The sequence below is a fragment of the Plasmodium relictum genome (assembly GCF_900005765.1).
Source record: "Plasmodium relictum strain SGS1 genome assembly, chromosome: 13".
Lineage (NCBI taxonomy): Eukaryota > Apicomplexa > Aconoidasida > Haemosporida > Plasmodiidae > Plasmodium > Plasmodium relictum.
The window spans coordinates 1543196-1558883 of NC_041691.1; the positions used below are offsets into that span (position 1 = coordinate 1543196).

At 16.2% G+C, this 15688-nt stretch overlaps 3 protein-coding genes across 3 annotated transcripts; 2 read left to right on the top strand and 1 right to left on the bottom strand.

Annotated features, from left to right (window-relative positions):
- Positions 1 to 1094: 1094 nt before the first annotated feature.
- On the top strand, positions 1095 to 3406 carry ROM8 (rhomboid protease ROM8, putative; the record flags this gene model as incomplete). The annotated part of the gene is made up of 4 exons (XM_028678935.1): positions 1095 to 2502; positions 2649 to 2849; positions 2938 to 3183; positions 3258 to 3406. 4 exons carry the CDS (start codon positions 1095 to 1097, stop codon positions 3404 to 3406), a joined length of 2004 nt encoding a protein of 667 aa, XP_028536031.1.
- Positions 3407 to 5876: 2470 nt separating this feature from the next.
- Positions 5877 to 7824, top strand: PRELSG_1340000 (conserved Plasmodium membrane protein, unknown function; the record flags this gene model as incomplete). The annotated part of the gene is made up of 8 exons (XM_028678936.1): positions 5877 to 6037; positions 6147 to 6282; positions 6354 to 6495; positions 6666 to 6845; positions 7008 to 7084; positions 7221 to 7336; positions 7434 to 7574; positions 7695 to 7824. 8 exons carry the CDS (start codon positions 5877 to 5879, stop codon positions 7822 to 7824), a joined length of 1083 nt encoding a protein of 360 aa, XP_028536032.1.
- Positions 7825 to 7985: 161 nt separating this feature from the next.
- Positions 7986 to 14470, bottom strand: PRELSG_1340100 (conserved Plasmodium protein, unknown function; the record flags this gene model as incomplete). Its single annotated transcript, XM_028678937.1, has 10 exons — positions 7986 to 8053; positions 8150 to 8257; positions 8334 to 8370; positions 8452 to 8535; positions 8617 to 8667; positions 8771 to 8965; positions 9059 to 9127; positions 9256 to 10053; positions 10179 to 10783; positions 10963 to 14470. The coding sequence occupies 10 exons, from the start codon at positions 14468 to 14470 to the stop codon at positions 7986 to 7988; spliced, it is 5523 nt and encodes a 1840-aa protein (XP_028536033.1).
- Positions 14471 to 15688: the final 1218 nt, after the last annotated feature.

A 15688-nucleotide genomic window follows, 5' to 3' on the forward strand; every position in this document is an offset into this window, starting at 1 on the left:
TATTGGCATTTCTACTATAATAAAGAAAATAAAATAACAAAATTTATTTAAGTAAAATCTTTATTTTATTCGAATTTACTTTTTTTTTTTTGTTTTGTTAATTCTTTTTTCTTATGTAATAAAATAGTATAAATATTTGTTTGGTTCATTATTATGAATTTATACTTTTTAAAAATAATACATATAAAAATAAATTTACATTATTTGTTGAAATGAAAAATTAATAATATTTAAAAAGTTAAAATTTTCGAAAAATTTGAATAAAAAAAAATAAGAAAAAAAAAGATATGCATATAAAAAAAAAAGGAAAAACATAAAAAAAAATACACAAAAAATATTACGTAAAAATAATAATGGAAACAAAATATAATAATATATATATAAATATATATACACAGAAAAAAAAAAAAATCCTTTTTAAAGAATCCATAATTAAAATTTTTTATGGTATTATTATAAAAAAATTTTTATTTAAATGATTCTTTTTTGATATTATAATAATTTTATATGTAAAATAATAATTAAAGTTTCACTAATTTTTATATTTATATTTTTTTTTTTCCTTCTTTTTTTTTTTTTAATATATATAATTTACTGTTTGAATAACAGTATATAGCCTATCAAAGGATTTGTTTAAGTCAAGATTGTAATAATTATTTTATTTTTTAATAAAAATGATTATAAATTAAATTATTGTAAATTATATATATATTACTCTTAAATATGATTCATGATCGAATATTTTGAATAATGCTTTAAATTAATAAAAAAAAAAAAGATAATTATAAAAAAATTTTATATAGTTTTAATATATCAGAAATATATATATGTTTTAAACGAGAAATTAACTAGAAAAGGAAACATTAATGAAGAACATACAATAATATTTAAAAATTTTAATATAAGAGAAAATATTATATCAAAAGCTTTTTTTTTTTTTTGTATTTTATTTTTTTTTTGTATTTTAATTTTTTTTTTATTTTTCAAAAAAGTAATAAAATTTGTACTTGTTTTTAAATTATTTTTTTTTGTGTATTTTTAATAATAAGTAAATTAAAAAATCTTAAATAAATAAGTATATATATATGTAAAGAATGGTAGAAAAAAGATTAGAGGAAAACAATAAATTAGTTTTAGAAATAAAAGATGGGAGAGAAAAGATATGCAATGGTGATGATGGTAATGAAAAAAATGGAAATAATAATGATATTTCAGGAATAAAAAAAAGACATTTATTAAATATTTCAGAAACAAAAAAAATTATAAATAGTTCTAATAATTTATTGGAAAAAGAAAACACAAAGTCTAATAATGAGAATAATGAAAACATAAATATAAAAAGTATAGTAAAAAATGAGAATATAAAGAAGGAAAATAATACAGAAGATGTAAATATTCTTGAAAAAGAAAAAAATGAAAAAGAATTTAAAAAATATGAATTATTAAATTCAGAAAATAATAATACTGTAAAATTCTATAAACTTGAAGAAAAAGATTATATTAGTAATGAAAATAAGGATAATCAAAAAAAAAAAATGTATATTATAAAGGATGAAAGTTTCAAAAAAAAAAGAATGAAAACAGATAAAAAATTTCAAATCAAAAATTCATATGAAGATTCTTCATCAGAACATAATAGAACTTCTTTAAAAGTAAGTTATAAAATTCATAAAAAAAGTAATAAAGAAAATATAAAGAGAAAAAATTATTTATCTATTGCATTAGATGAAAATCAATGTTATGAAATAAACAAAAGTAGTATTTGTACAGATAATATAAAATTTTTAGATTTCATAAATGATTATGAACAAAATATGTATTATTTTAAGAATTCTAAGTCATGTAATAAAAAAAAGAAGAAAAAAAAAAAATTGAGTATGAAAAAAAAAAAGAGTGATACTAGAGAAATATTAAATAATTATATCTTAAACGTTGATGATCATAGTAAATATAATGAAAATTATAGTAGTGAAAATTTAACTAAAAATTACAACACACCAGTAATTCATCATCTTTATAATGACAAAATAGTCACATATATTAGTGATTTGGATTATGAACAAAAGAAAAAATGTAAAAATGAAATATATTTAAATAACTATTCTAATACAATTAAAGAAACCAAAAGCTCAAAGTATAAAAATAGAATTAACATTGAATTAAAAAATAAAAGAAGATTTAACTTCCTTTCTAAAAAAAGTTTATTAAGAAAAAGAAAAAAAAAAATTATAATATTTTTAAATCATAATTACTCTGTTTGGGAAAATGGAAGATTTAATGATCATTTTTATAGGATTGTTCATAAAAATTATGATCTAGACAGTTTAGAAGAAGAAAAAATATTAATTGATTATCACAAAGAGAGTAAAATTAAAAAATTAATATATAGAATATTTCCTCAATTTTCAATGTCCAGTTTACTTTTATATGTTACATTTATTCAGTGGATAATATTTATTTCACTTATATCATTAAAATCTGATTTTCCTTTAACCCCTTCAGGTATTTCTAAATACATATATATATAATATAGGAGTTATTAAAATATTAAACTTTAAACAATATTTTTATTTTCTGTATATTTAAAGGTAATTTATAAATATGTATTTTTTTTAAATATGTTTTTTTTTTTTTTATTATTTCTTTAGATGATTCTTTAAAAAGTTTTGGTAGTAATTTTCCCCATGATATATTTAAAAATGCGGAAATTTATCGTCTTTTTACATCTTTATTTTTGCATTCTAATTTTAATCATATTTGTGCAAATACGTATGTTCAATTAACTGTGGGATTTTTATTAGAATATATATATGGCACTTTTATTGTTTTATTAGTATATGTATTTACAGGTTAAAATAAAGAAAAAACAAATTTATATAAAAATATAAATTTTATTTTATCATTATATATATACATTTATTTATTTATTTTATGTAGGTATATATGGAATAATATTGTCGTCTCCATTAACTTATTGCTATTCAACAACTGAAAGTAGCAGCAGTTCTTCAGGAATTATTGGAATGTTCTTTTCGGAAATTTTAATGATGACTAATTTTAATGTAGATAAAATAAGCATTAGTGTACATTTATTTTGTTTTTTTCTTTTACTTTTATTTCTTAAATTTTCTTTAAATACAGTTAGTATTAACATATATAGCCACTTCTTTGGTTTTCTTGGAGGTAAAATTTGTATATATATATATATATATATGTATGCCTGTTTATATATACATTTTTATATTTTTTTTTTTTAGGATTTTTAATTGGAGTTATATTAAAACGCAAGCAATTGAAATATTTTTTAAGAAATAATTTATTAATTCAAATATTATGTTCTGTCTTTCTTATAATAAGTTTGGCAGCTGCTATTTTTATTTCAACTTTTGTTGTACATAAATGTTAAAATCCTATTTGAAAAAATAGATCCTTTAATATAATTAATAAATATATGCACATATATATTGTGTAATTTTACTATAATTTTTTTTCTATTCAAACTATCTTTTTCTCATCCTTAAAGATTAACTTTTTTAAAATTTTTTATTATTTTTCATATTCTTTTTTTAAATGCTCATTTAAATTTATTATTTTTACTTTTATTTTTATTTTATTTTATTTATTTATTTTTTTTTTTTTTGTTCAAAAAAAAAGTTATTTTTGTCATTTTTTGTATTTTTAGAATGAAAAACTTTTTAAGAAAATGTATATATATTTATATATTTCAGAATAAATGCTTTAATATAAACTTTTATTTGCATCTTTTGTATTTAAAATTATTATTATTTATTAATAATTATTATTAATAATTTATTGTTAATTAAACATGAAGAAGGTAATAATGGAAAATGAGCCAAAATGATAAATTATCATTTCTTCACTACTTTTTATATGTACTATATATGTAGGAAAAAAAAAAAATTTTTTAAATTTGAATTAATTTTTCCTTAATGTTTTACAAAATATCATTTTTTTGCTTCCTTTAATATATATTTACAAATTTAAATAAAAAAAAAATAAATAAAATAAATATTAATCTTTTTTTTTTGTCTTATTTTATTTTCTTCAAAAATATATTAATGCATTATTAAATATTTGATATTCCTATGTTACTTTAATTTTTTAATAATAATACTTTTTATGAAAAAATGAACAACAGAATAACTCTAGTTTTATTTTTTTATTTGAAAATAAATTAATTGGTAATTTTATAGAAACTTGTAATTAATAAAAAAAAAAAAAAAATACCCATTTTATATTTTTATTAGAAATAATGAGTACATCTTTTTATTTTATATCAATCATATTAAGATTTTTATTTTACTGATAACAAATTATTTATTCAATTATGGTTTTATGTAATATATAATTGAAAAAAATTAAAAAAATAAGTATATTGATGAACATTTTACCCACATAGAAATATAAGAATAAATTACTAGAATAGTTAGTAATAAAAATAGTAATATTGACAATTATTATAAGTTTTATATTTTATTTATGAAAATAAATTCAGGATATTTTCTTTCTCCTCTTTTTACTTTTAAAATATAGATATTTAATTATTGAGTGATATAATTACTAATAATTTATTTATAAAGTGAATTATTATAAAAACTTATAAAAAATTTACAATGATTTTCGTGATTAATTCATATATATATAGGGTTATTTATGTGTATATATTTTAAAAATAAGTGTATCTACTATTCAAAAATAAATGCTTCTGTGTATATTTACAATTATTAATATTATTTTTAAGTGAATCTTTAATATTTAAGTTACAAAAATTAAAAAAAAAGAAAAAAGAAAAAAGAAAAAAGAAAAAAGTAAAAAGAAAATAAAATAAAATACAATAATATTATAAGGTATATATTATTTGGATTTTACAATTATCACAATATTTTTAAATAAAAATATTTTCTTTTTATTATATCTCACGTATAATATGTTACAAAAAAAATTTATTTTTCTTTAATATACTTGATATTTCTCATATAATTTTTATTTATTAATATAAATTAACATTTCATATATAATATATATTTTCATTATTAATAATTCAAGATATTAAACAATGTGAATATTGTAAAAAATAATGTAAAAAAAATATTAAATTTTAATATGAGTAAAAATGATATATTTGCTCCTACTCTATTTTTATTATCTGGATTCACAAATAAGTAAAAAAAAATTTTTTATGTATTTATATTTAAATTTGTATTATTTTATTTAAATACATATATATATGTATGTATTTTTCTTATAATTTAGAAAACTTTATCCATTATAAAATTTTTTTATATGTGTATATATCTATTTTTTAATTTTACTTTCATACATTCTTGTTAACTAATAAAACTTATAACCTTTTTTCATAATTTTTTTTACTTACGTAAAATTGTCATAGATTAACTCATTTTTTTTTTTTTTTTTGATAATTAAAAGATCTTTATATACTGTACAATAATATTTTTTTTTAATTTTTTTTTTTTTTTTTTTATATTACGATAAATATCGTAAACTTTTTTTTTCAGTAGGATTCTAAAATAATAAGTTTATTTTATAACATTCAAAAATAAATATGAAAATTCAAAAATAATATATATTTTTTTTTTCTTTTTTTTAACAATTGTTTTAAATTTTGAAATTAATCCTAATAATAAAAAATTAAACTGAGAGTCGATCTTTTTAAGACAATGTATTACTATTATATGTATCATTGCTATTCAAGTTTCTTTTAGTATTACTATATATAAGCTATTCAAATAGCTTTATTTTTTTATTCATGTTTAATTTATTTTATTATTTTTTATATCATTACTAGTCTATATATTAAAGCATTTAAATTGCTTGATTTATCCTTATTATATAAAATGTTTATTATAAAAAGTAATTTAGAAAGCGATAACTCATTGGATATTAGCGTAAAAAAAGAGCACAATGCAATAAACAAATTTATAATTATATTGATTATTATAATTAATATATTAAGTCTTATATTTACCTTATTATTAGCTATAAAATTTTATCTATGGTAATAATAAAAAAAAAAAAAAAGTAATACAATTTAATTTCACTAAAGATTATTAATATTTTATTTTATTTATTATAATTTTTTTTTTTTTTTTGTATTTTTTTACTAGTTTTTTTAATGTAACATCTTTTCTATTCATTTTAACACAAACATGCTTATGGTCGTATTTAGCAATTTTAAATGTTTATGATCAAAAATATGTTTTTTCAATTTTTTCTTTCTTGGGAATTAATTTATATACACAAGTATTCAAAACAACATAAATTTTTAAGTATATTAACAGTATTAGTAATATTTTTTTTTCTTTTTTTTTTAGTGTTATAAAAATTTAAACAAGTTATTCTTATCCGATGATATTCAAGAATACCATTTCATGTCGATTGCACTTTCTCATTTACCATTTCTTTATATATGTTATGATATTGTAATATTTCAGTATGATAGTATTTTTATTAAAAGTAATAGAAATAATATTTTAATAAATAAATCTATAGGATATTTTTAAATTTCTCTTATACTTTAAAAGCCATAGATATATATATATATATATATATTAATTCATTTATTAAAAATATATTTATATATTATTGTTAAATGTAATAAATATATATATTTTTATTTTTTGAAGGTACTTTAGATTACACTTATAATGATAAATCTTTAATAATATTAAATTTTTTAAGAGGAATATTTTGTTCTTTATGTATAGCTACAATTTTTGTTATTTCTTTGATTTTAAATATACAAAATACATTTCGTACATATCCTTTACTGAAACTATCAGATTCTAAAACAAAAAAATACCTATGTAAAAAAAAAAATAAATAAATAAATTTATATGTATTAATAAAGGGGAAATACTTCACAATATATATTATGTTTTAATAAAGTGAAGTTCATCTCTTTTTTAATAAATGAAATATATCGTATATAATTTTTATTTAAATTTTTTTTTTTTTTTTTTTATCAGTTTCTGTATTTTTGTTTTATTTTATTGATTCGCAAATAAGAATTATTACATTTCTCTTTATTATAGAAACATACGAAGTAAATCCATTTAAAATATTTGTTTTTATCTTCTCTCAGGTTTTTATAAAATAAAAATAAAAAATATAATAGTATTAATTATTATTTTTTCATATATATAAAATATTTTTTCTATGAATTATATTTTTTAATATAGATATTGACTATATGTGTATGTATTGCTTTTGATACTCACATTTTTAAAAATATTATTATTGGAATATCCTCAATTTTAGTTTCTCCTTTGTCTATAATACTACATTCAACAAATAGGTGAGAATTAAAAAAATAAAAAATATATATATGTTATTTTTATAGATTGAATTCTTTATTTCTTATTAAAATATTATTTTTTTTTTTTTTAATGTAGAAATTATGGGAATGAAAGGGTTGTAAGACTTAGTAAATTATTGATAAATTTTCGATTTTTTGAATTTTTTTTAATTCTTTTTTATGGATCGTTATACTATGATGATGAAGAAATAGGAAACACTTTTATATTATATATACAGTAAAATAATATTTTTAGAAAACTTTTTAATTTTTTTAAATTATTTATATTCTTTTTATATAGAATTTTATAAATTTATCTTATTATATGCACATGTGTTTTTTTTTTTTTTTTTTGTAGGCTTATTAATCTAATATTATTATTTTTTCTAATAATAATTTATAAAAAAGTGTTGTCATGTAAAAGAAATTTTGAAGAAAATGGTGACGATTTTAATGTAGATTTATATAACAATATAAATGATAACTAAGTTTATATATTTTGAAATAATAATTCTGAAAGTATTAGATGTTTAACTTAAAAAAAATAAGTAAAATTTATTTTTTTTTTTTAAAATAAATATTATTTTTTTAATTATTTTTTTTTTCTTTCATTCATTCATTCTTTTTTTTTTTTTTTTTGTCATTAATTTTATTTATATAATAATAGTTTTGTCATATTTAAAATAGATAAAATAACATCATAATCAATTTGTTCGCCTAAAAATAAAGAAAATTAAGCTTTTAATTTCGTATAACGAATATATATATATTTTTTATTTTATTTTTTATTTCATTTTTTTTTTTTTTTTGTACATCTAAATTTGTTAAAACTAGTTGTGTAGCAAATGTCTCCAGTATTTTTTATATTTTTTTTATATGTCTCTAAATATTCTTCTAAGTTCTCTATGACATTCTTATTTGCTGAATAGGATAATGAAAATAAATTATATATATTAACTTTTTATTTTATTTTTTTTTTCCCTTTTCTATTTTATACCATTATTATTGTTATCTTTTTTATTAATAATAAATGCCTAAAAAAAAGAAATGTTTTTGAATACAGAAAATAAAATTAATACATGGAAAGTAAATTAACGTCTTGTTAATTAAATTACTTCGTAAGCAAGAGATGATATGCAATTAAATGATATGAGATCTAAATCCTTTTTTGTTACAATATTAAGTAGAATTTTCAATATCTATATATATGTATTTATATAGAATATATATATCAATTTATATAAAAAAAAAAATTTATTATATAAATTTATTTTAATTACTTTTTCACTATAGCTCTTTAAGTCAAACCATAATGGTTTTATTTTAACTGTCTTTAAAAAATATAAATATATATTTTTTTATTATATATTATTGTATATAAACATTTTTAACATCTATTATTATAAATATATGATCACATATATATATGTTTACTATTAATAGGAAAAATAGTTTATGAATAATAATTTTATGATTTCTATTTAAATGCAATATATTCCTTAAAAAGAATGGTCTAAAGGAGTAGATAAAATTAAAACAAAATGATTTCGTTTTTAAATTCAAAGTTGTTGACAATAATAAAACATTTATTATTGCAAACAATAAATCATTTTGTATATCATCCCATTCCTATGAAACAAAAGAAAATAAAAATAATTTAATTATATGAATATAAAATTAATTAAAAAAAAAATATATATTTATATTTAATTATAATTTAACGCTTAAAAAAGAACTATTAATTAAAAAAATAAAAAAGCTAAAAGCTTCCTCATCGAGTAAGACAACATCCTATAAAAAAAAAAAAAAAAAAGAATAAAAAGAATAAATAAATAAATAAAATGGAATGAAAAAAAAAATTTTAATATTATAAATATAAAAATGTTATAAAAATTTTGTAAAAAATTATGTAACATTACATTTGTTAATAATAGACTTAATAAAAGAGACAAAGATGAAACTCTAATATTATCGTGTTCACTAGTTACTAAAGGATAATACAAACTTTTTCTAATTATAAATTTTTCTTTATTATTTTCTATACTAATTAAAGATTTATCATCTTGTGATAATATATCCTCGGCATTTTTATCAAATGATGTTGATAATTTAACTAGTAATGGTGAAACGGTTTTAATAGAATTAGGCAAAGGTAATATGAGTAAAGATAGTATTAATAAAGATAAACTCTTAAAATGATAATTTGTAGATTGAATGGAATATATCAATAGATGTATTAGTGATATAGAAGATGATAGAACATTTATATTTTGAATTTGATAATTTTTTCTACAGTGCATAATTAAATTTAATAAAAAATAAAAAAAGGAGTTTTCAAATTTGGGAAAATTAATACACAATTCTGTCTTTTTCATTAAGCCATCTTGTTTATTAAAATATTCTTTTAATGAATTTTTTACATAAATTGATAATTTCTGTAATAAAGTAATTATATTAAATATATCTGTTTGTGCGTATATTTCTAAATTTTCAAAGAATATAAAAAAGAAAGAAAAAATATCATTAATTTCTTCTGATTTGTTTTCTAATGTATTCATATATCTAATAACCGTGCTCATCATTTTATATAAACTTACAGATTTTGAATATTCTACAGAATACTTTCTTAATTTAATTATTAAATAATAAACGTAAATTATATAGTTATTCTGTACATTATCCATTTCTACATTTTCAAAAATATTTTTTACTAAATCCTATAAAAATTAATTAAAAGAAATAAAATGAAAATATATTATATATATATATATATATAATATTTTAATGTATTCTTTAAATTATAAATTATATAAAAAAAAATTATTTTCCATTTTTAACGAACTTTATTTTTTGAAATGCACAGGTATAATCTATTATCTATTTGATCCATTTGTTTTGATGAATGTAAAGATAATTCTAATTTCATTATGTAAATAATAAATGAAAAAAAGTTGTTATAGTTACTGCTGTTAATTTTTAAAGAAAAAAGGCAATCAAAAGCGAAGTAAATATTTTTTATTTTTTTTATATCTAACCATAATTGTAAGTTAATTTTATGCATTTCTTTTTTAATGTAGTTAAAAACAGTTAATATGTTTTCTTTAGTTATAAAATAATAGGAATATGATAAAGACATGAATAAAAAAAATGGGTTAATAGTAATTTCAGAATCATTAAATAAAAATATACTTTCAACATAGTTGTTTATTCTACTGCTATTCAATTTCCTTTCAATAAAAACTTTGTCATAATTTAAACTAAGATAAAATATATAAATTACTGTTTCTATTATTCCTTCATTATCATTAAAGTTAAATAACAATACTTTAGAAAAATAAAAATCATTCTTTTTTATTATTTCTATCAGTATATCCTTTTGATTTTTTTTTCCTTTAAATATTTTATCTTCATAAATTAATAGATTTAAAATTCTGTAGCAGTCAAAATCTTAAAAAAAAAATTGAAGTAATATATAACAAAAAAAAAATAAAAATAAAAATAAAATATCTTATTATTAATATAAATATAAATGTAAATATATATATATATATATATATATATATATATATATATATATATATATATATATATATATATATACATATGTATATATTCTTTTTTATTACTATAATTTTTATTAGATACATATTGAAAAAATAAAGTAAAAGGTTTGTTTTTTATCAGAACTTGTCTCATTCTTTTTTTATATATTATAAATTTATCATTAATTAAATTAATTTCATCCTCTTCATTATTATTTTTTTTTTCTTCTTCATCTTCAGTTTTTTTATCTTCCTGTTGTTCTATTTCATTATCATTATGATTACTTGAATATTTTTTTAATCGAATTAAATAGTCTTCAGAAATATATTCTACATGACTTAAAATATCGGAAAACAAATGAAAGAAAGGATTAAAAAATGATGAGAAAAAAATTTTAGAACTTATATTTTTAAACAAATTTTTTCTTTCATTTATATTATCAAAAATAAATATACAAGAAAGATAGAGAAACCTAATAAAATATATCATATCTTTTTCAAAATTATTATTACTTTCTTTCATAGCATTTCTAAAAAATGAATGCAGTTCAATAAAGAAATATAAGATTGATTTTATAAAATTTAAAATTTGAAATTCGTTTTCGTTATCCGAATTTTCTTTTTCATTTACAGTATTTAGATTAATTAATAAATCTTGATTTTTATTTAAAATAAAAATTAATGCAAAAAGTAATTTCGTTATTGATAATGACAAATCATCTAAGAAATCATTTTGTTCACTATAAATTAATTCTAAATATACATCCTGATTATTTATATTTACAATTTTAATTATATTTAAAGAAATTTCTAATATTTTAAATAATGCTAAAATATTAGTAACATAAACTTTATTAATTATATCATTTAAACTAAAATGCTCATAGGTAATGTTGTTATTATGCTCAGTATATATATTATTATTGTTACTATCTATATTATTTTTATGTACATCATTATTGTTTGCACAATCACTATAGTAGTTTTTTTTTTTATTAATTGATTTATCCATTATAATTTGTTGTTTTTTATTTGTAGAAAACAATATTTCATTACTTTTTAATTTATATTTTTTACTGTAATTTTTATCAAACACTTGGTTTTCTCTCATTTGTTCATATTCATTCTTTTTTTTCCCTTCTTTTTCTATTATAATGTTTTCAAAAAATAAAATAATATCTTTAATATTTATAGGAATTGTTTGGGGTGACAATACTAAAAAAGTAATAATATTAATAATTTTAAAAATATGAAATATCTTAATGGAAGAATGTGCTATAGAAATAAGCATATTCAAAGCTTTTAAAAAATGAAAAAAAATAGAAAAATTATTAACCCCATTATATATGTTATCACTTTTATTTACATATTTTAAAATTACATTAATTAGCACATCAAGCATATAATGTGCGTGTGTATGAGAAAAAAGTGAATTGTTAAAAAAAAAGGTCATTAAGAAATTTAATGCCTTTTCTCTTAACTTTTCATATTTTGTATTTGATATAAAATCGAATATCCATTCAACTAACGAGGTATTTGAGATGATAATGTTTATAATTTGTTCATCAAAATCACAAAACTTACAAAAAATGTCTAAGCATTTCATTTGTATATTACTATTAAAATTGTTTAATAATGTTTCTTGTAAATTATCACACAAAATAATAAAAATTTGTAAATTTTCTGATTTTTCTAGTATTTTTAAATTAAAGGTACTTTTTTCCTTTGAATTTAAGTTGCATGATTCTATATAATTTAAATGATTAATATTAGGAGATTTATAAAAAATGATTTTGTTATCTTTTTCATCTTTATCTTCAATTTTGTTTTGACTACCTTTGTATATTGTTGATATATCTAAATGTTCTTCATTTGATTTATAAAAATGTAATGAATTATTATAAATTTCTTCATGATTCTCTTTGGATATACTATTTTTTCCGTAATCGCTTGGAATAATTTTACTATTAATGCTGCAATTGCTTAAATTTAGATTATGATAATAATATGATTTTTTTTCTTTTTGTTTTATATTTTCATGTATTTCTTGTTCTTTAATCTCATACATTTCGCTTTTTAAAAAATTAGATTCACATGTTATATTTTCATAATTACTATACTCTTCATCTGGGTTGATTTTCACTTCTCTATTTATTTCCATTTTATATTTTATTAAATTATTTTCTTTTGATAATTTCATTGTGTTGCTTAAATCTTTTTCTTTTATAAAATCATTAAAATGATCATTTTCTATTAATTCTATTTCAAGCTCGTCATTGTACCCATTTAACATTATTTCTTCGTTACTTTCATTATATTCACTGATGTTATTTTTTTCTTGACAGCAAATTCCTAAATAAGACTTTTCTTTCTTGGTCTTATAACTTACGCTTAGGTCTTCATTTTCATTAGCTCTATATTCTTTACATTTCTCTTCATTACTTTTACTTTGATAATTGTATTTTTTTTCATAAGTTTCATCATCTTCGCTATTTTCAATTTCATTGGATTCATCTTCGTTGCACTTATTTTTATTGTATTCATTTTCATTAATTTTATTTTTATGTTCATTATCTTGAATCTCGTTGTTTTCCTTGATCAATCTTGTAAATTTATTATTTTTCTTTTTACTAGTAGATACATTTGGAGAAATAATTGTTTTGTCGTCTTTTTTTTTTTTGTTATTTGTATCAAAAATAATTGTGTTAAAAAAGTAATTTATATCATTGCAATTTTTAGTAATTAAATAAATGAATTCAATATAATAATCGCATAAATCCGTTTTCTTATTAGTAAATTTAAAATTTTTAATTAAGTTAATAAAAAAATTTTTTAATAAATCTTTATTAATTTGCCACAAAGAATTTTCATACCATAATTTATGAATAATTTGAAGAGTTAATAAAATTTCAGTACTATTATCATTTTCATTATAAAAATATTCTTTCTCTTGATGAGTATTAAAGTTTTTCTCATTTTTTGAATTGTTTTCGAGTGAGTGATTATGAATAAATAATTTCATAAACTCTTCAATAATTGAAGGCTCATCCTTTAAAGTATTGTGTATAATTTCTACGTTTTCTATTAGGTTTTTCAAAAATTTAAAAATAAAAAAATATTTTCTTTTATTTTGGGAAAATTTTTTTAATCTAACAAGAACACAAGTATAAATAGCATCTTTAAAAATATTACATAAATCTTCAGAACAAATATTTAAAAATTCTTTGCATGCATTAGTTGCTAACTTAATTAACTCATTGTTAACTGAATATACATAATCATCTTTTATTTTTGTTATTCTTTCTAAAAAACTAAAAGAATCTGATAAAAACAAAGTATGATCTAATAAAAAAAAAGAAAAATGGTAGCGAAAATCGTAGCAATTTTTTATAGAGTATATATCATTTATACTTTTAAATAATAAATATTTTTTATATAAGGGAGATTTATTAAAAAAAATTTTACTTATACATTCTACACATAATATATTTTGGGTTTTATCAATAAAAAATTTATCATGATTTTCTATCATGTGATCATCAGTGAGTATTAATAAAATATCGTTAAATATTATATTTAATTTTATCTCCATTAATGTACATGCATACAAATATTTTCAAAAGAAATAGAAAAAATCTATTAACATATATATATATGCAAAAGTAAATTTAATTTATTTTTTATTTTTTAAAAAAATACATTTAAAATTATATATCATTCTTTATTTTATCTTATTTTTTTTTAATTTGTTTTAATTTTATATATTCATTTTTAGTTAAAATTTTACATAATTTAAATTTTTTTTTTTTTTTATTTTTCTTTTTAAAAGAAAAATTCAATTATCTGAATTTTTTTATAAAAAAATGTTGAGTATTCCCTTGGTAAGATTTTTTTTTTTCCTTCTTTGATTATTTTATACAAAAACTTGAATAATTTATTTTTTTTTTATTATAATACAATAGATGAAAATATGTCATGTGCTATTTCAATATATTTTCATCACTTAACACTTTAAAAAAATGTATTAAGTTTAAAAAAAAATAGATCTATTGTTTACATATATTTCACATGAAAATAAAATATTTTATTGCAAATTTTTTTTTTTCTATAAAAATATTATAAAATTAAAAAAATAAGTAAAAATTAAATATATTCCATTCTTTCTTAAAGTCATCTCTTAAAAAAAAAAAAAAATAGGAAGCTAATCTCTACTGTGTAATTATTTCAAGACAAAATCGTAAATAATACAAAAGTACACAAAAACAACAAAAAAAAAAAAAAAAAAAAAAAAAAAAAAAAAACAATAATGATAATAATAAAAATAAGTAAATAAAAATGTAAAATAAATAAATACATAAAAATGAATTTTAAAATATATTTAAATTAATATTTACATGTGGTTATTTTATTTTGTTCTAAAAATTTTTGATATATAATGTATTTATACAAATTAAAATTAAAAGAAAATAATAATAAAATACAATTATAATGAATAATATTAATTCGACTTATTTTTTTTCATTTAATACATAAATATATATCTAAATAAATAAAGCTACAAATATGTATTCAAACACAAGTATATATATAAAAAGCAAATTAATATAAAAAAGAATAAATTTATATATTTAAAAATATATTTTAGAAAAAAAAATATATTTATTTAAAATATATAAATATAGAAAAAAAAAAAGGAAAAAGAATATTATATAAAATTTGCATAATATAAAAAAAAATAATATTAAATTACTATTTTAAATTTTAAAATATTTTTTAAACAATAAAAAAATAATTTTTTTTAAAAATTAAT